Genomic DNA, 20,364 nt, shown 5'->3' on the forward strand with positions numbered 1-20,364 from the left:
AGGGTGGCTTGGCAGCTACATCAGCCAATTCCCTCAAGACTCTGGGATGCATCTCGTCAGGTCCCATGGACTTGTGTACGTTCAGGTTCCTCAGGCAGTCACGAACCTGACCTTCTCTTAGAGTGGGAGGGACTTTGCTCCCTCAGTCCCTGTCTTGTGGCCCATCCACTTCAGAGGTGTGGGAGGAGAGGCTGCCAGTGCAGACTGAGGCAAAAAAGTTGTTGAGAACCTCAGCCTTCTCCTCATCCATGGTTACCAGCTTGCCAGTCTTGCTCATCAGAGGGGTGTGGTGGTATGCTTTCTTTAACCTTCCTTTTCTGGCTGACATACCTGTGGAAACCCTTGTTATTCTTTGCATCCCTTGCAAAGTTCAGCTCCATCTGCACCTTGGCCTTCCTGACCCCATCCCTACACAACCGGGCAGCGTGCCTATACTCTTCCCAGGATACCTGTCCCTGCTTCCACTGCCGGTGCATTTCCTTCTTGCCCTTTGGTTTGCCCAGAGTTCTCGACAGTTTGCCCAGCAGGTTTCCCCAGTCAGGAGCATTTTGATTTTGTACAAAATGCGAAACTTCTGCCTTTTTTGGAAAGGTAGGAAAGAAACCATAATTTCCTGTAATAAAAAATAGAAGACTATGTCGATGTGTTGTGTAAGGGAAGCCATCTTCATTCTTCAACTTGTCTAGCGTAGTGTGCAAATAACATTTTTGGCCCAAGTCTGAAGGTGAAGGATAGGAGCGTTTATGTCATGTAGTTTTATTGAGTGTTATTAAAGCTATTGCAATAGAAATACTCAAAAGGACTTTGTGTGAAGGCAAAATGAATACAAGAGAAATAGTCTTCAGTAAGAAAAAGCAAGAATTAGACTTTTTCTGGATTTGAGGGGGTGGGGAGGGATGCGATCCTAGAAAGATTAGTGGAGGTCTCCAGATTCCAAACTAAAATGCTTTTGTCTACTTTTTGCATGGTTCTACATGAAATTAGTTTTTTCAAGCAAACTTTTTAATAATCATTTTGATATCTCTTTTCAATTTAATATTATGTTTCTCCAAATCCTTTTTATAGTACCCTAAGCACTTTCACTGTGTATAACTGTACTATCAGGAAAGGAGTCATTTTAGGGTGGTGATGGAATTTGGGTTGTGTTACCTGATGCTTTAATTTGAATGGGTTTTTTCCCATTGGATATGAAAGAGGTATTAAAGGTGGTTAGAGGGCGAAGGTTCCTCTACTAAGGGATCTGTAGATCTTTTCTTTGGCAAAAGCATGTTTGATGGCAGAGAAAGTCTATGCTAACAAAAATGTCTTTTTTAATATCGCTTCTGTTAGTTTTAAAGCCCTTTAGTAAACTCAGAGAAACAAATCCTGTTAGGTATTACTTAGGTAATTTAATAGAATTGTCTATGGCAGAAGTAACCTCACACTGAAAACAGAATTTACCATTCTTGTCTGAAGAGAGACAGTGAGTAAAAAAAATATTTTCTTGACTCTTTAGTGGTTTTAACTAAAACATAGGTAGGAACCTCACTGAAGTAGTAATGTTAACCTGATATCTTTTAGTTACTCAGAAATATCCAGCTGTCATAAATTTGTACTGGTAACTGGAGTTACAGCTTTTATGACTAAGCTGCTACATCTGAACATTTCACTGAAAATAAAAACTGTATAAAGAAAGGAAATACATTGTTCATTTTGCATAATCAAAAATTACTGAGTTGTCCCGTAGTTTCCAGAAGTTAAAATAAATACTGCAGTCATGCAACTATTTAGTTCCCAGCATGCTGGTAACGTGAACAGATCCTACCAGTTTAGTTGCAAAACTGCTTTCACAGAGATGATGGCTAAGATAAGTCAACAGTACAGAGTACAAGCAGGGAGTTCTTGTAGTTGTCTCCCCTTTGCACATTTTCCTGCATGCAATGCTTTGCCTTCCCAAGTATGAGATAAGTCAATGTCAATTTTTACATAATAAAACTTTTAATTTATTTGTGACTCATCCCTGCATTTCTCCTCTCCCTGCCCCCCCTCCATAGGATGCAGCTGAGAGATTCTATTTAACGTCTGCTGAAATCACTGAAAGCTCTTTCATTGCTTTTGGTAGAAGCTGGGTTAAGCAGGTTTTGTCTTTGAACTTTGCTCTGAACGGAAGGAGGTTTTTTTCCCTTTGCCTTGGCATAAAATGGCATACCACCTATTAATTTTCTACTATCAAGGCAATGAGAGTATTAGCATCAAAAGAAATCGAAAAATAATAAATTATTCTTCTTTAAACTGACTTCCTTTAAACCTGATCTGCTATAAAGCAAGACTGCACGTACATGCTAGAATAGTAGACAAGTCTTTGCAAGATTGGAGCCTAATCTTCATGTTTTCTTATCTGTATTCTAAGACATTATTTATGATTTATTGTGCAGAAATTAAAACAAATCTGAATTGTTTACATATTCCACTGATGTTCCATAAAGTAGCGTTTATTATTTATTAAGGATATATTCGTAAAATTGTTAATATATATGTTAATTATTTCCTGTGATATTTAATATCCTTAATCTGCATACACTGCTCTTCATACCTACAGTTCCATTAACAAAGTGGGGAGAGAATGTGTTTGTACCTGCATACAGCTTTTAAAATCAGTAGTCTCTTTCTTTTTCCTTTAACTTTTCTAATGGTTTATTTATTAATATTACTTTTCAGAAAAAACAAAGAACAAAGGATCTGTCCCAGCTGTTTCATTCATACAATCCATATGATCATAAGGTAAGAAAAAATATACTACCTACGTTTGTTGTTAAGAATAATTCCAAACATTTGTGGTGACTATATTTCATGTTTAAAGCAAAAATGAGAGGAAACGATAAAATTGAAAGCACTAGGGTATTCATGTTACTTGAATTATGCTATCATATAAATGTTTCTCTGTTTCTTCAAGCCAAGCCTGAAAAAATGCATTTTCTGATTTGTGAAACCAATGACTCACATTAACCTCATAGAAGTATAATTTATAGACTGACACTAAATCCTGCAAAGTGGCCATATGTGGTGTTGGCTTCCCCACTTTTTTCCTCTCTGTTTAGGAATGATTACCCTCGAGTATGTTGCTTAGCTTGTTGTGTCAGCTGGGCCCCGAGATACGTGGTACTGAATTACCTTTTGATTCTGGAAGCATCATTGGAAGAGGCTGCTTTGCTGACAGCCCGATGGTTGTCTGGGGGAAGAAGAAATACACATTGTCATTATAACTTGGGTCTTATTTGTAAAGTCTGGGAACCCTTATTTGTAAAGTCTGTTTATTATGTCCCATACTATAGGGTAAGAAAAGAAGGTCATTTCCCTAAAGACATTACAGTGTGAATTAAAAAATTAAAACTGTTAGAAGAAGATTTTGGAGAACCAGGAGAAAGAGATCATAGCATTTCTGTGCTACAACTATGTCATGGGGGTTCTGTAGACATTGTGCAAAAGAGAGCATTAAGCAGCAGATTGAAGGAGAGTTAAGTAGGTTCATAAATATTTTCAGGGAGTTCCTCCTATCTCAGATGCATCTGTGGGCATGTTTTTTTAAGCAAGTGCACCAAATCCTCTAACAATTTGTCAGCAGTATGAGGTGACTGTCTTTGCTGCTTCTGTTTTGCAAAGTGTGTGTGAATTTGCAAGTAACCGTTTCAAAGAAGAAAGATTTGAAACATTTTTTTGTTTAGACATTTCAAAGGAAAGTTCTGAACTCTACCCCTTCTTTTCCTGGCCATGTACCAAATAGCTGTACATTGGAAAAATTAGCTAGGTTTTATATTTGGGGGAAGAAGGTGGCAGAAGCGTGTGTGTATGTGCACCTGTCTCGAGATATGAACACATATGTGTATGTATGTAACTGCACATATGTCTATGAGAAAGAAATACCTTGTATAAATGTTAATGGATTAAATTTATCAGGTAAGTTGTTGCTTTGAGTGTTCCATATTTACAAGCAACTTGAAAATTTACAATCTAAAGAACCATTGTCAGACAGTAGGTATATTCTATAATTCTGATAATTATATACCATTTCAAGTTAAATCCATCACTTTGAAGTATTTTTTATAGACAGACTGCATTATTTACAAGGATTGGTAAAGCAGATACTATGGGCCTGTGAAAACTGAGAAATGTGAAGAATAAAGGAAATTAATGTGACAAGATTTTGAATGAGATTGTTGCTTTTTTGAGTTGAAGCATTTTAAGGTAAATGTAATAGTAAGCCAATTAAGGTCTAATAAGGAGAAGCAACTGATGAAAAAGAAGCTTTGATACTCCTTTCCATGTCTAAATTCTCCTGTGCCAAACACTTTTTATTCATAGTACGAGGAAATTCCATTATTCTTTTATTAGCACTTTTAATGGAGGTTGGCCATTTGTAACTGCTGCCTTCCTGCTCATAGCCTTTTGTGGCATTATATCAAAGTATCCTCAAATGATTTTGGCTTCAGTTGTGAAGACTTGTGCACTCTTTACAAATTAGTCATCAGGCAATGTGGAATTGAATATAAATGCTTAGATATATTCCCTTTTGATCTTGTTTTTAGGACCTTTAATAAATTTTTAAAAGTAGCACAATTGTTTGATGGGTGATTTTTGAAGCTCCACTCTTTTGCTGCTTCCAAGCACATTCTGCATATATATCTGAGAGTAAAAGGGGGAAAAAGGACAAATGAAAGTTTATTAAAAAGACGATCTTCCCTTATTTTCCATTTGACAGTGAAGGTTTTCCTTCTGCAGACTGCTTCGTATTTGTAGTGGCTGCAGAAATTCTCTGCAGATTTCTTGCTCTGTGCTTTTAATTTCCACCTCAGCTGCCAATTTCACAATTGCTGCAGTCCAGGGGAGGGCTTCTGATTTTTATCTTAAATCTAACAGTAATCAACATCAGTTGAAAATACAGTTATTTCAAGTGGAGGTCTATATTAATTTTACTGTAGTTCTGTTTTGCTTGATTTACGTGGCAGAAGGGCTGGGGGGTTCTTTGCTATTTTGCAGCTTTTCAGTAAGCGTAAAAAAGAAGATTTTACGATGACTTTGTGAAAGTGTTGGTGATGCAGGATCATGGCACGAATGAACTGAATTACTGGCTTCCAGGAATCTTAGTTGGTTGATTTAAAAGTTTTTCTCTGAGAACCTTTCTAAAGTAACAAAGAGATAACCTTAAAGGGTAAGTTGGAGCTTGGTAGTAGTAGTTAAAACAGCTGTAAAAAAGAAGCTCGTGAACTACAGGCCTGTTTACTGAGATTTGGTATCCCATCCTTTTGTGCTGGGTTGTTGCGTAGAAAAGAGAAAAATCAGTCAGAAAATGTTCATTCTTCCAAGCTTGTGCTTCACTCACTAAACCAGGAAGTGATGTTTTGATGGAGTAACTACACTAACCTTACTACTGTTCATGCTTGGTCAGGAGACCAGTAGCTGTTAGAAATATGAGCTCTTCTGGAAATTTTACCTCAATATATATTCACCTGTCTAGTCTAAGTTACTGCATTCTGAAAGACATTTTAAATGTTTTTGGTTCTGCCCAGCTCTTTTATGGAAAGGGAAAGAAAGGATTTCCTTTTCCTTCCACTTCCAGGTGTAGCGTCTTATCTTGTATCTAGTGGGGCCTTAATTCAGCAGCAAAGAGGGCAGAGCTTTTAAACTCATCTGTGCAGAAGGCATGAAAAAGTGGGAAGTACTCTACCTCTGCTGGTATCAGGGAAGGAGTAGTTAAGCTCCTGTGTTCTCTAATGCCTAAATATGTATGGTTTACCATCTAGTTGCCCTTCTCATTGTTCTCAACAGCAAATCTCAAAAATTGCCCTTTGGTAATATAGTTATCCTATCCAGGGGTGTTTGATCGTGTTCTCTTTCACCTAGTGTCACAGTAATGCTTACAGAGCCTCCGACTACGGAAACTGTGGGTTTGTCAGATACTGTGCCCCTGACAAAGCTCATTACAGCATCAGTCTTGAATGCCTGGCAAATATATTGAATCCTTGATATCAGACACATACAAAAAGCTCATTTTCTCAGATTTTTTTGTTGTTGTTTAAATAAATAAATATCTTCTAAAATTCATTCTTTCCGAATAATAATTGTTTAGGAAAAGCTAAGATGTATCTTGATTATGAAGAGCTGTTCCAGGGGGGTGTTTGATTGCCATTTATTCAAACTTACTTCAATTAGCATGTGTAAAAATACATAGAATTCTTATGTGTAGATGAAGCCATTCCTTGTTCTGGAATACTTGCTTTTTCCTGTGCTTATTGTAGGAGTATGTATAGCCTGGCTTTCTTGAGAGTCAAGTTCTGACTGCTGTGTAACTATTCTCTAGTTGGCAATAGAACAGCTCTTCCAATTATATGTACAGTTTATTTTTTTTCTAGGACCACCAGAAAAATAAGATAAAAATGGCATCCTCATAGAGGTGTACCAACAACAGTTTCAGTGATTTAAAATTAAAAAGAAAGGTACTTGAGGAGTGCTTTTTGCCCTTAGCTATAATCTGGCCAGTTTTCTACTAGCTCATATACTGAAAGATTATGTCTGCAGACAAGTAATTTCTGCTGAAACTTTTGTGTGTGTACACTGTGAGGTTCCACATTACACACAGCAAGAATTTTACTCTGTCTGCAGTGGATGTTTAAATCCCTTAGTATCTTTCTCCCAAATGATGTTTTCCCTTTAAAACTTGTGACCCAGTTTTTTGAAAGCTATTAAGGCAGTTGTGATAGCAAGTCAGCTGGTCAAAACAACAGGTTTGAGAAGCTTAATGTGAGCTTCAGGGTCCAATGTGCAGTGAGTGTCCAAATTCAGCAGCACGGAGCCCTAGTTCCTTTTCTTCTTTTTGTCAGGTGAGTTAAGTATTCGGTCTAGCCCAGGAGCGGTTGTTTCAAACTATAATCCTCAATTTATGCTCTGGAAAAGAATGTTTTTACATAAAGTAGGAGAACTACTGTTCATTTTGCTGCTCTGCCTTCTTGAGAGGATAGCCAGAAAGAGAGACCTTGGGGCATGTCCATACGTGCCTCTGGCAGCATTGTGCTGTTACAGCGAGAAATCCTCTGAGAGCTGGGCTTGAAACTCAGCTCTGGATTTTGCAACCTGAATCTCTTGCTCAAGAATAGGGCAAGTTCTATGAAAAAATAAGATCGTGTCTTACAGCATTAGTGATTTATTTCAGCATGTACTGTGTCCAGCCAAGTAAGAAATAAAGTCAATGTTCATGTGATTTGAAAAGAGTTTTTTGAGAGATTTTTTTCCAAGTTGAAAGTGCTCAGGATTAAAAAAACAGATTACTATTTCAAAATGTCTTCTAATTGATGCAATATTACTCAAATAATTATAAAATCTTTAAGCCTCATTATTTAAAATGTTCTTTATTAATCTGCCCTGGAAATGTTAAAAGATTTAAAACAATAAAACCCCATAGACAATGCCTGTGTGATTGGCAAGTTATATGGACCTTTGTATTAAGATACACAATTAACTGACAAAAAGCTTTGGGGTTTTGGGGGTTTTTTTGGCTATCTCTTAGCCTGGTAAACAATTTCGAGAGGCAGAGGGGTGATGTCCTGTATTCCGTTAGCTTTGATAAAGGTCGATGTGTGCATAACTGACTCAAGATTAATAACAAGGTTATGTATGCCTGTCCTTAAAGTTAAGGCGCTAATGGCTGCTGTCACTTACAGACTTACCATGATAATTGTTTTCAACCAATTATTTCGATAGTGCACAGAGTCTTGCTCCAACTTTTAATGGAAAACAAATAATCTAATGTCAGCATCCTTAAACTGTGGTTTCAGGGCACCTCTTTCTTCTGCTGGATTCTGTAGCTCTGGACAGTTTAAGTCAGAAAAATTAAAAAATGATACCACTACACGTTGAAAGAGGCTGTAAGTAATGAGGGAGTGAAACTGTGTTTTCATAATGAAACAGACAGGAGCCCCTATCAAACAGGTAGGATCTCTTTTGGCACTGCCTGTGGAGGCATATCTGTATGGTCTGAGTGTTTTTCATTGGCAATAACTCAAAATGCTAATCATAGCAATGCCCAAGGCTGTGGCATTGTCTAGAAATCATCGTGGGCACCTGTGTGAAACATGACGTATCCAAAAGCAAGAGGAAAGTCCCAGGTAAGGGACTTTTCTTTTTCCTAAGTAATATTTCTCAGATATTAACTGTGTTTCACAGGATGTGCATGTGCAGTAGAAGTGCTGTGAGTGTGTAGGTTTTACTTTTGAGCCAGAAAAAAAGTAAGTAGTTTGGAGATACTGTCTCACCCTTCAGATTTTTTGGGTAGTGACTTGGGTACATGATTCTGGAAACTAACAAAAATCCTTTTAACCTGCTTTCCATTTATTCCAGGAACAGCATTGTACTAAATCATAAGGCAACTGTGAGGTTGCAATGCCTCTGATATAAGCCATAGTCTGAATTTCCTAAAGCAGGTGCTTTGAGTTGTTCTTCTGTAAGATAAAAAGGATTTCTAGGTTACTGCTGAAAAGGGACAGAGCCTTTTGCTATCTTCTGCCTCAAAATAGATTTCAGGTTTAATTTAGTAGTTTAGATATCAGATATGACTGCGCTTTATGGAAATATTCTTATTGTAACCTACATCCATTCTTCTCTTTTTCCCTTCCCTCATGTTCAGAACTGCTTCTTGGAGGAGGTTATATAAAGCTGTTTTGTGCTCTTGATATGATGTGAGGCTTCAAAGAAGAGTGCTGAAAGAGAAAAGCAATTTCAATTTGGAAGAGCAGTGCAGTGGCCTTGTGCTAATGGCACATTTGAACATTACATGATGATAGTGAAGAAAAATCTAATGGCCTGAAAAGATCCTGCTTTTTCTTCACTTAACTCTTAGCTGCATTGAAGTTTATGCCATCTGTAACACAGAGCGAGCTAATATGTAGAAAGTTTAGAAATGGCTGTTCAAATACCAAGAGTTTTGCAGCGTTTTGTAGAGAATAGGAGAAGAACCAAGGAAAGCAATGCAACAAAAGGGCTCACTTCTCTTTTGAATATGCTGTATAGAAAAAGACATACTTGCTCTGTCTTAATGCTGTAGCTGAAATATTGGGATGAAAGACTTGCAATCTTACTTGAAGTGTATATTGCATCCAGGAAATGAAAAAAAAAAAAAAAAAAAACAACCACAAAAAAACACCCCAACAAAACAAACCAAAAAAACCCACCCAAGAAAATCAGTTCCTGAATTTATTGCTGTAAAACCAATGGTTTGTTTGTTGGTTTTGTTTTACACAAAACCTAAAATATACACGAACAGGTAGTGTATATGTGCTTAATACTTTGATTTAAAACTGTATTCAATGCTAGTAACTTTTGCTGTAATTGGATGTTTAAAGCGTCTAATCCTGTCTGATGCTACCTGAATTGTTTGGGATTGTTACCTCAATTATCAACCAGAAGGGAGGCTTCTCCTGTTTTAGATCAAACAGGTATTTTTTTCTATCATTTTAAAATTATCTTTCTGAAAAATGATAAGCAATAATCTGTCAAATCACATTTGCAACTATACACAAAGAAAATCCTGTATGATGATGCACAGGCTTAGATGTGGAACAAGGTTTTACAGGTACCAATGTATTACTGAAATATCTTCATTAATGATCTTGAGAACAGTTTTAAGAAATAAGCTGATGTAATCAACAGATACCCGTCCCCCATGTAAAAACAGCTATACTTTTTTCAGTTAAATGATCATGAAAATAGTGATCATTCACTTCACAGTTTTTCTCTTTGATACAGCATGCAAATGCTACCTGTTACAGCAAATTGCCTCAATTTTCTACCTCAAAAAAAAAAAGAAATATAAAATGAGAATTTTGTGGAGAATTTTGTGGTGACATTAAGTATCTCTCCAATGCACTCAAGTAAACCAAATTGTTTGAGGCACATTAATCCACTTGTTATTTTCCAGAGAAAGACATTACCTTTTACTGCGCATCTTGTGTCGCTTATGTGCCTTGTCCATTGTTATTGTGGTACTGACATGAAAGTATGAAAACAAGAGATATTTTAGGTTTTCTAAAATTAGTTGCTGGAAGACCCTGACATCACAAAAAGTAAACAGGCCTGGCCCTGTTAAAATTCCTTTTAAGCTTTTTTAATCTTGCATTGGCAGTGAGATGGAGTGTGTAACCAATAGTTCCATGGTCAATACAAGTTCAGCTCCAGTTCAGATATCTTCCCTTCTCCCATCCCTTAACACGTCATTTGACCTGTATCTCTCTGTGGCTGTGCAGTTTGTAGTGGATTGGATTTCCCAGTTATGTTTCACCTTCTCTCGTTTTTTTCCCCCTCCTTCATTCTTTTTTCTGTTGCCATTTCTCTCCTCACCCCCCCAAAAAAAGAGTTTCTTTCTTCTCTGTGTACTTCTACCTTCTTTTTTCTGTTCTTCCTACCTAACTATTCTTTGTTTATATCTTCTTCGAGGATTAACATTGTATATTCTCTCCATTTACTTTAATACACTGGCCCTTCCATTTTACTTGGGTTTTGCCTCTTTATCCTTCTGGAGCCCTTTAGTTCTACAGCTGTACTTTGTCATGGTGTTAGTGGCAGTAGGAAGCAGTGTTGCTGTCAGAGAAGGCATCAGTGCCGCAGGTGTAGCAACGCATGAGCACAATGCCATGGGAACCCACCTGCAAAACTGGTAGTAAGAGTTCTTCACTATTCAAGAATTTAAGCTGCTATTGACCTAAGTGTTCCTATGACCAAGCTGCTGGGCTTGCTTGCTTTTAATTAATTCCATATCCAGAGACCTAAGTTTTGGGAACTTCGCCAGTGGCTATGATAACTAGCTTTACATTCTGTTCCCTGTCTTCTCACTGGAGAGTAATAGTTGGTTTTGCTCATAAAATTGCTACAGTCTTTCTGTGCACTTGAATTAATTTGACATGTTATTTAAAGTTCTAGATATTAACCAAGTTAGCATCAATGCTTTTATTACGAGAAGGTTTTGGGTAATCTTCTAGCACCCAAAACCTTGGGTAAGAGTTTTACTTTCTGGCATAGAATGAACATATTCCATTTACTTTTCTTCTTCCTTTTTAAAAGCTTGATTTAATGACCCTTTGATATAAAGCTGTGAAGCAGGTGTATATTTTCTGGCTTTGTGTCTGATAAGAAGAGTGTGGAAATGCTGATCTCCTTCCCCTTTCAATACTCCTCTGCATAGTCTTACATATGTGCACACACACATGAAAACGCATCGTCAACAAAAACTTTCATTTGAGGTAGATCCCAAGTATTATCCAGAAACAATCTGGTATATTTCAAGTAAGTCAGGGAAGGATGGGATCACATTTTTCCCAATTCATAAGAAGTGAGCACTGGCTACGATTCCATCTTCTGCTGTCATTTAAACTTTCGGAACTAGAAACACTCCTTCCGTTCCTATTTTGTTATAATTTCCTCGCTGTAGTATATCCCACTTAAAAAGAGTGAAGAAAGGTTAGTTTTCATACAGTCGAAAAGACAAGTCTGAGTAATGTGACCGTATGAAACTATAGGTAGAATTTAGGCTTTAGATTGTTCTATGCAGGAAGCTTGTTCTCCTGCTGTCTGTCAGCACAGCGCAGTTAGGCTGTTCTCAGCATGAGCTCAAGTGCTCTGCTGTGAAGGGCAGCTGGAGGAGGTGTCTCAAAATCTGCGAGCAAACCATGTGGATTTTGCATGGTTAATCCAGGTGATTGTCACCTAGCAAAGCATCTAAGCTGTGTGTGAAATTTAGGGTTCTTACAAATGTGCTCTCGGTGGTCTTGCACTCAGTCTGCCTGTGTCTGAGGGAAGGGCTTATGGTCTTAGGGGAGAGAGGGTGTTTGTAGGCATATGTCACTAGAAAAACATCCTATGGTTTATACCAATTGCTCATCCTTTTTGAGAATTGCAGGATGAGCACTGAAGGATGTCAGTGCTCTGGTGATATAGCATGCATGATTACAGCAGGACTAGCGGCGTTCAGTTAGATTACCCAGATACTAACATACACTCTACTCGTCTAAATTAGGGTAGGCTTCAAAGCCTTCAAACCTAGTTCAAGGGTGGAGGCTCAGAGTCAGTAGACTTCAAGCTCACTCCGCAGTGTAGACATACCCTGGAGGTCTAGGGCCCAGTTCAGGGCAGAAGAAACATCTAAAACACATGATTCAATTTCAGCTGCATTTGAGCTTTACAGTATCGAAGGAAGGAGTGGTGCTGTCAGTAGGAAGAGGGGTACAAACCTGGATTTTGTTACAAATGCACGTTACCAAAGTGTATTTCATTCTTCAAATATGACGTGTTCTTTGTGTTATTTTTCTTCTGTATTCTAGTGTTTTAGGAACATAAAATAGTTTTCACCCCAAAAGCTGTGTCCATCCAAAGATGGATAAAATTATCCATCCTTCCGTGCAGTTTTAGAGGGAAAGGCTCCAGCTTGAGAGGCTTATTGGGCAGCCGTCTTCTTTGGAATTTAGTTCATCATTTCAAATTTTGGCAAGATTCCAATGTAAAAAAAAAAAAAAAATCATCTTTCTAAGAAGCTGTAGCTTCCTCCTGGAATTGTAAAGACTGCCTCTAATTGATTTGCAGTATCTGAAGTATAAGAGGTTTGTGGGGCCAATGGCGAATGTAAGGTTTGGTATCTCATAATCCATCAGGATAAAAATGGGGAGTTTGTATCTCCTTAAAGGAACAGGAGCATTGCAGTTTCTTTGTGATAAATGTGGCATTTTCTAATATCACTGAAAGCAACTAAAAGGTTGATCTTTAAAGATGGCATTTTAGTTCACATAAATGCAGCTTTAGGTCATGTTTAATTTTTCTTTCTCCCGTTCCTCATAAAATTGTGGTAGTTGTACCTAGTCATCTAGCCATATAGGAAAAAAGATGGATATGCGAGTAGTTGACAAAGGTCTTTAAAACACAGCATGAGACTAGTTTTCCAAAATATATTTTTGTGAAATTTGATATATGTTAGCACACATAAGAGAGGTGTTGTGATAAAACACTTCAGGTTGTAAATATAAGCAGTCATGCTGACAAATCCTTTATTTCTTATGTCATGCTTTTTCCAGGAAAAAATACCTATGTATTCTTACTGCTGCTCACTTTCACATCTTCTTTAATGTTACTAGCGTTACTTATGGGGCAGGTGTATGGCAATTTATGCTCCTTTGGGGCTTTTATTATTACAAGCTTATTTTTTATATAAAAGGCCTGCTTCGTACAAAACCTTACAAGACATAACCCATCACTGTCTTACGTTGCAAACCTCAACCTTGTTTTCCATAGAACATTTGCAGAAAATGTGTAATAGAAAGCTAAAAATATGAACTGTTTGTAAGTCCTGCGCAGGAGCAGACATTAAATACCAGTTCACATGTCAGACAGACTGTGGCAGCTGCTTTGTTAATGTATGGCACAATCCCATATTAAATCAAATGGCAAGTGCAGGGTTTGACAGATACTGTCATCAGTGCAAACATTATTAAACTCATTAGGGAGCTTGCGCTTAATTTTTTATTTAAAGCACATATACTTGTCTTGCAGAGCCTTTCTTAGTCAGAGCCTACAGCAACAAGTACTGCTTCTCCAGGTTTTTTGCCTAACACAGCCTGGTGTGTTCCTGGCTGTTCCTCAGGGGCAGTGCCGTGACGTTTATGGCTTCCCCTGCACATCATGCGTTAGGGTCTGTGACCAGAAATTCCATTTGAGAGCACATCGCTCTGGATAGCACTCAGTGGGCTTTTCATTTTGATTGATGGCTCTGGTTTTGCACCATCTGGCTTCTGATAGGCTGCATTAATTATATTCTGAACTACAAAAATTTAGACAGGATTTTTTAATAAGTACATGTACGTGGAAAAGCAAAGTGCACGTATACATGTGTTTGGGTATTTAATTCCTGTAGGTCCCAGTCATACAAAGGAGAGCAACAGTCCTGTCATAGAGTTTGGGTTGGGATAAACAAGTCTCTCAATTATCTCTACTTACAAATGCCCATATTTTAGTTTTACTCCTACCGTTTTAACTTTATTTCAGTTTGCTTTCTATCAGCTGTTTATAGTGATTGCCCTAAGTTGACATTGTTTTCTGTTAGGAACAATGGACTTGTCTAAAGCATTGGAGTTGCATCTCAGCTGTTTTAAGTAAATCTTAAAATTTCTTTTTCTGCTGCTTTGGTGATACACTACAGTTCCTTGCTTCTTTGTAAACATAACTTGAGATAAGGGTTTCCGAAACAGAACATCATCAGGTTTCAAATTCTATATGTGTAGAACATCTTAAAATTGTCGTATTTAAATTTAGATCTTGGGGAAAATTTAAGAATCTTAATTGTACATACAAAATACGAAAGTCAGTAATAGGCCATATTGAGGGCTTCTCATATTTGGCAATAGTGTATTTAAGGTATCGTATTGTTGAATTAGCAAAATTTAATAGTCTCCAAATACATATGTAGGAATTAATCAGCCAACATGCAGTTGCTAATTGTTCCAGATTTTATTTGTTTTTCTAATTTACAAGGAAGCAGTTACCTCTGCTTGTTTTCATTAGGTTGCTTTCATTCTGCGATATTTTACAATATGACTTAAGGGAAAAAATTGTCCTGTGGTATATACCCTGTCACATTGAAGACATGAGCTGGATGTTTGGTTTCAGAAGCCACTTAATCTTCATGATTTAAATTTTGAAGACCATGGGATGAGAAGCTGCCCTCGATTCCCTTCCACCTATGCTGGTATGGATGTAACACTCCATGAAATGGTAGGCAGACAGCAATACTTTATACTCTTAATAATAAATACAGTAAGTGTATTTGCTATATCCCCACGTCCAGAAGTTACTGGTCACACGGGGTATGATTTCTTTAGTGTTCCTCACCAATCATGTGGCATGGAAGTATCACAGCCACCAATTTTTCATTGCAGCTATAAAGTGCATTGTTGTTGCAGGTTTTTTGTGGATTTTGTTTCTTGTTTTGTTTTTACTCTTTTTGCCCATTTTCTCTCACTTTTCTGTAGTATTCTGATTAGTAGAGCTTGCAGATACTTTGGAATCTTTTTTGGTTTTTTTTTTTTTTTAAATTAATTATTCCCTCTGCTTTGCTTGTGAAAATATCTTAACAATGAGATACAGAAGAATTCCATGTATAACTTAGAAGAAGGTGGAGCAACGTTCATCCATAACCCCACCAACTAAAGCAAAACTTCCTGTTCTAATTTTATTTCTGCCAGGCTTGATGACGTCTCTCTGTAGAGCAGATGAGGTTTATTTCAAGACATCTGGCATGAATTCTTCATAATTTAAAGCCGTTTTTAGGGTTCAAAACTAATGGCATGTTAGAAAGTTGCTTGACATACTACAGCAAGAAACAGTTCTTGAGGATGATTTTAGAAAATTCAATCACTATATTTAATAAAGATATAAAGCTCCGTAAGGCTTCTAGCACTGTGCAGGTGCTGAGAGCACCCTGTCTCACGTTTGTTCGTTCCCACAGTTTTCTCCAAAACTCTGCTTTTTCTGTTGTTCTCCTCTAACGCGTCCATGTTGTCTTATAGATTTATTTTAAAGACAAGGTTGGTTGGTTTGTTTACAGTCTCACAGCCTTTTAAAATAGATATCTGTGGTTGAGAGAATCATAATTCACCAATAATCTGTGCTAAATTAAGTATAGATGCTGAAAATTAGGGTAAACAAACCTGCTTAATTGTTACTACAAGAGCACTATCTTCATTTGTGTGCCAAGGACGATTTTTTTAAAAAATCTTCATGGCAACACTACTGATCAGCCTGTGCCCAGTGCTGAATTCTAGTTCTCTAGTAAATCAACAACTGATCTTGTGTAATTTTGCCTTGTGCCTCCCAGATACAGAACTCCCACCTTATTTTGCCTGAATCATTGTAATTATAGTTTACCTCAGAGATATTACAGAAGTTAAAAAGTTGAAGTCTTGCCAACACGCATAATCAGTATCTTCTCCTAAGCTCCCTGTTGGCTAGTGATAAAAGCCTGGCTCCTCCAGCTCAGAAGAAGACTTCAGTACGCATACTATTCCCCAGTATTCTCATTATCCAGCTTCCAGCTTGGAATAGCAGCACCACCATACAGGCTTGTGGAAGCTGGAGCAGCCCAGTACCTGGTTGGTAGCAAAGGTCTGCAGCAGAAACAACAGTTGTTTGTAGTAGCACTCTGCAAAGGATCCTCTGAACTTTGTGAGATAGGAACAAGACATATTCACTCCTGTACTACAATTCAAAATGGTGAAAAAGGTAAAATATATTTGCAAGTGTCTTCCTGAGAACTGAAAAATCATTGATGTTGTCATTTAAACACTGGGATGTAGTGTCAAAGCATGAGTTCAGGGCCCGCAGGATGGTTAACAGAAACCTCTAAAAAGTGAAACGTTCATGCTGTGGATCTCCTTTCAGCTCTTTCCAAAGTTGTACATGCTAGCTTAGGAAAATTGCCCACAACAACTTGTCATCAGTAGATATAGATTACTGGTGTTTTCATCTTAAGACTTTCAGTAGGCAGCTCAACATGAAGAAACTTTATATTGCCATATTTTCTGAAATGCAGGGTCTGCCTGCGCTTTTCAGCTAAACAATTCCAGTCAGCCTTATCTTAGTCTATGCAGGTTTAATGACTTAGCTTCTTGAAGTCAATGCCAGTCAATTAATTCTGCAGAAATATGCCCTGCATTGCTGTAGTGATACTGCATATTATCTTACCTCATCACCACGGTGGGGTTTGTTTCAGTTTCAATATGGACAACAGAGGGAGTTGAATTTTGCGTTGTATTTTTGAGTTTAATTTTTATTACTTTCTTTTAGTTTTACTGTCACTCCCAATGGTGAAAGAAATGCAGGGAGTAAATACTTTTACATTTGTTAGTTTACCAGCTTCTATATGGATATTCATTCTTTGTGAAGCTTTCCAATAACCAATCAGCAAATGGGATGACTAAACCTTTTTACAGATTCCTTTCCAGGGCTATTTAATATACCAGTATCTGGTTTTGCTGTTATACTGATTATTAGTAACATTTTATCAAAGGATAATTTCAATTTATTGTAGGATGTTTGTATTTTGAAAACAGATACCATTGGTAGTTATTTTTAAAAATCTACATGATTGTATTTAAAAACTTACAGGATTTTATGTGAATGATAATCTGGGAGAGTATACACGTGAAGATTTTTAAAATTATTTCAAAGGTTTCTTACTTTTATAGGTAAGTACTCTACTTCTTGCTCTACTATGAGACTACATACAGGTTTTTGGTGCATTTAAACTCCTCTATAAATGCTGCCTTTGAGTAATTCCTTTTCTTGTGATGTGTGTAGTTTGAAGGGGAGGGGGAGCCCCTTATCAATTGTATTCTGTGGGTATGTAGCACACATTCCTCTGTTAATGGCTGGCAACTGGGTACACTGTGCAAGCTCTGCGTCTGGTAAGAAATCAGGCCTGTACATCAAAACATTTTGTGAAAGCAGGGAAAGTGGAAGTACTTACTGTAAAACCTTTGTCATGCCTCGTATCTAAATCAAAGTAATACAATTATTCATATTGAAAATAGGATAATGTTATTGCCAAGAAAGCTATTTTGTCTTTAGCAGTAGATAATATGCCGTTATATCACATGCATATATGTCATTTCTGTTGAGAACACTCTCAAAATTATCTGTAGAAAGAGATCTGCTGTGATTCACTACAGTTTACCATGGTTCTGAGAATGTAATTCCATGAAAAAAAAAAAACCTAGAGCCAATGAGAAGAGAAAGTTAATTACCAGTGAATGTCTGTGTGGGGTGTATGGGTGTGTTGTGGGGGCGGGTGTGATTTTTGAGGGACAGTCTCCTCTTGCCAGAATCCTGGTTCCACTGAAATATTTAAAATAAGGTATCAGCCTATTTTCCTGTGGAAAGCAAGATAGCTTTTGACTTCTAAGCTGAAGCTTATAAATTATCCAGAATTAAAAATCACTGGCAGCTTATTTGTTGGGAAAAAGGAATTTGCATTCCATAGGAAAAATATCAGGCACGTGGGGATGTTTGAATGTATAGTGAAGACTTGACTGATGTGTATTTGTGTGTCTAAGTCAAATACCAGTCAGAAATTATTGTTCTGCTGTGTTTCCTCAGCAGTGAACAACAAAGTGACAACTGCTGTGGTACTCAGGCACCATCTGTCTTGTGAACTCTACCATTCTGTTCTTGCCTGAATATGATAGATTTTACCTTATTTCTCCAAGAAAATAAAAATAGTACTTAATCTGCAGTTCAAAAGCTGGATAAATTCCAAGTGAGGCTCCGTTAGTAGTGATATCCCTTGTCTCTGGGGGTGTAAATTTGGGCTTACACCTAAGCGTGTATATGTAAATATTACAGATTTACTGCTATGTGTGCTGTGCTATGCCACAAATACAAGTCTGTATAGTAACATGCTATGTAACAAAAAATCTTTTTAACAACCGCAGTAATTTGTATCCAGAATAAAGTAATTATTTCTTACTTACATATCTACAATGGAAGACTTTAAAGGTATTCTAATGTTGGGGGGGGAGGAGGGATCAAGGTGGACTCTTATTTGCTTCAGTATTTTGGGCTACTCTTTGCTGGTGGTATGTTGTGGACAGTGTCTTTAGGTATTTTTTATTTCAGTGTCAGCGTGGTGAGATTTGAAATTACTGGATAATTTTTCAAATGCAGCCTTTCTGTTTTCTTCCATGTAAACAAAATTCGTTTAGGGTAGATTGCTTTTTTTCCAGAACGCCCAGTGAAGCAGTATTTTTCTGACTTACTGCTGCTTTTTCCACGTTCAAACATTTTCCTCATCTTTGGTTTTGTTAGTGTTTAGCTGTACTCATGGCTCAGCCCCTGAATTATTATGCTGCGCCACTTTCACAGTTTAATACATTGGACAGCAGCAAAAGCACCTGAAAGCCAGCTGGCTCTGTGCACGCCTTTGTCTTACGAAGAGTCTAATGAATAGGCACTTAAAAATTATGACGAAAAATTCTGCACATGTCTGCAGAAACTTGAACCACCTGCTTCACTTTTTAATTTCAGCATTTTTATAAAGTTTACACTTTTTCGTAGTCTTTCTGTCAGAGATACAGGATCTCCAGCATTAAAGATCACATTGTGCCTTGAGAAAAGGTGACTTCACATAAAAGTCTTAATTATTTTTAAACACTTTATTTTAAGAAAGCGATACCCACACTGAAACTGTTTGCAGTGAGCATGCATAATGAAAGCAGTGTGTGAAACCATGAATCCAAATTATATGGTGCTTGGTTTTATGTACCAAATGGCAGCAAACCCTGTTTAAGAACTGAACACGAGCTGCCTTAGGGAATTAGGTGCCTGATAAGTAAAGCAAAGAAAGCTTTTGTAATGGCACAAATATGCAAGATGGGGCATCGCTATCTTCATTACTAGTCACATAGAATTTTTTGCTGAAAATTTTGTGAATACTTTTTCATCTTGAAAACTTCTGTTTAGTATAATGAAGTATTTTTCTTACACAAGTGAAAGAAGTCATTTATTATTCCTGAAAATTTTAAAAAATATTACAAGATTTTCTTACAGGAATTTCTGGGGGAGCAGATTGTTTTGAAGGTATGTTCTCAGATGTGATTTTCTTGCTCTGTGTGCTTAGTTGTGTATCTACAATAGGTACTGTTCCCAGTAGAGCAGGGAGTGTGGGAGAGTGGTAGAGATGGTGCGGGGCTCTTTCTAGATCTCCATAAAAAGGCCAGACAACAATTGGCTGAAGAAAATAGCCACCTTAATAAGACAGAATAAAAAGAGGGGTAGAGATAGTAAATCTTATGTCCCTTCGGGTGCTGAGAACCCCACGTTCGTGCAGCATCGAACAGAGCCCAGATGGGCTTTCCTACAGCATGCTGCACACATCCTGACTATGGAGAGGTTCCCTCTGGGGTCTGGAAAGGATCAAAAGTTGCTCCTTTAGTACACTTAGATCTCCTGTTTCAAAAAGCACAAAAGGGCCTTGCTACCTTTTACTGCTTTTCCTTTAAAGTATTCTGCAGAGTAGAACTTGTATCTAAATATGTTATATTCTGTCTCTGCTCTCAGTGAAATATTCCAGGTATGGGAACCCTAGAAAAAGTGCTAGGGATGAAAGGAGCACTGTTCCAAATGCAGCGGGGGGGGGGGGGGAGAAAGGAAGGAGGGAGTGTGTTTAAAAGAAAAAAAAAAAAAACAAAAAAACCCAACGACAAAACCATTATAATCAATAATAAACACATACGACTTTTTTTAATGTCTGGCCCTTCTCCTCAAAAAGTGGTGTGAATGGGGAAATGCCCTTGTAAATGATGTGAC

The 20,364-nt window shown here is 37.4% G+C and overlaps 1 protein-coding gene across 1 annotated transcript in view; it reads left to right on the forward strand.

Moving 5' to 3' along the window:
• The window catches only part of CDKAL1 (CDKAL1 threonylcarbamoyladenosine tRNA methylthiotransferase), a 416,090-nt gene that overhangs the window by 322,755 nt on the left and 72,971 nt on the right, over nt 1-20,364 (forward strand). Inside the window, exon 12 of the mRNA XM_086469156.1 lies at nt 2,698-2,760. Coding sequence (XP_086325282.1) covers nt 2,698-2,760 — 63 coding nt within the window. The remainder of the gene's footprint in view (nt 1-2,697; nt 2,761-20,364) is intronic.

Source organism: Leptosomus discolor, chromosome 8, assembly GCF_034619465.1.
Source record: "Leptosomus discolor isolate bLepDis1 chromosome 8, bLepDis1.hap2, whole genome shotgun sequence".
Lineage (NCBI taxonomy): Eukaryota > Metazoa > Chordata > Aves > Leptosomiformes > Leptosomidae > Leptosomus > Leptosomus discolor.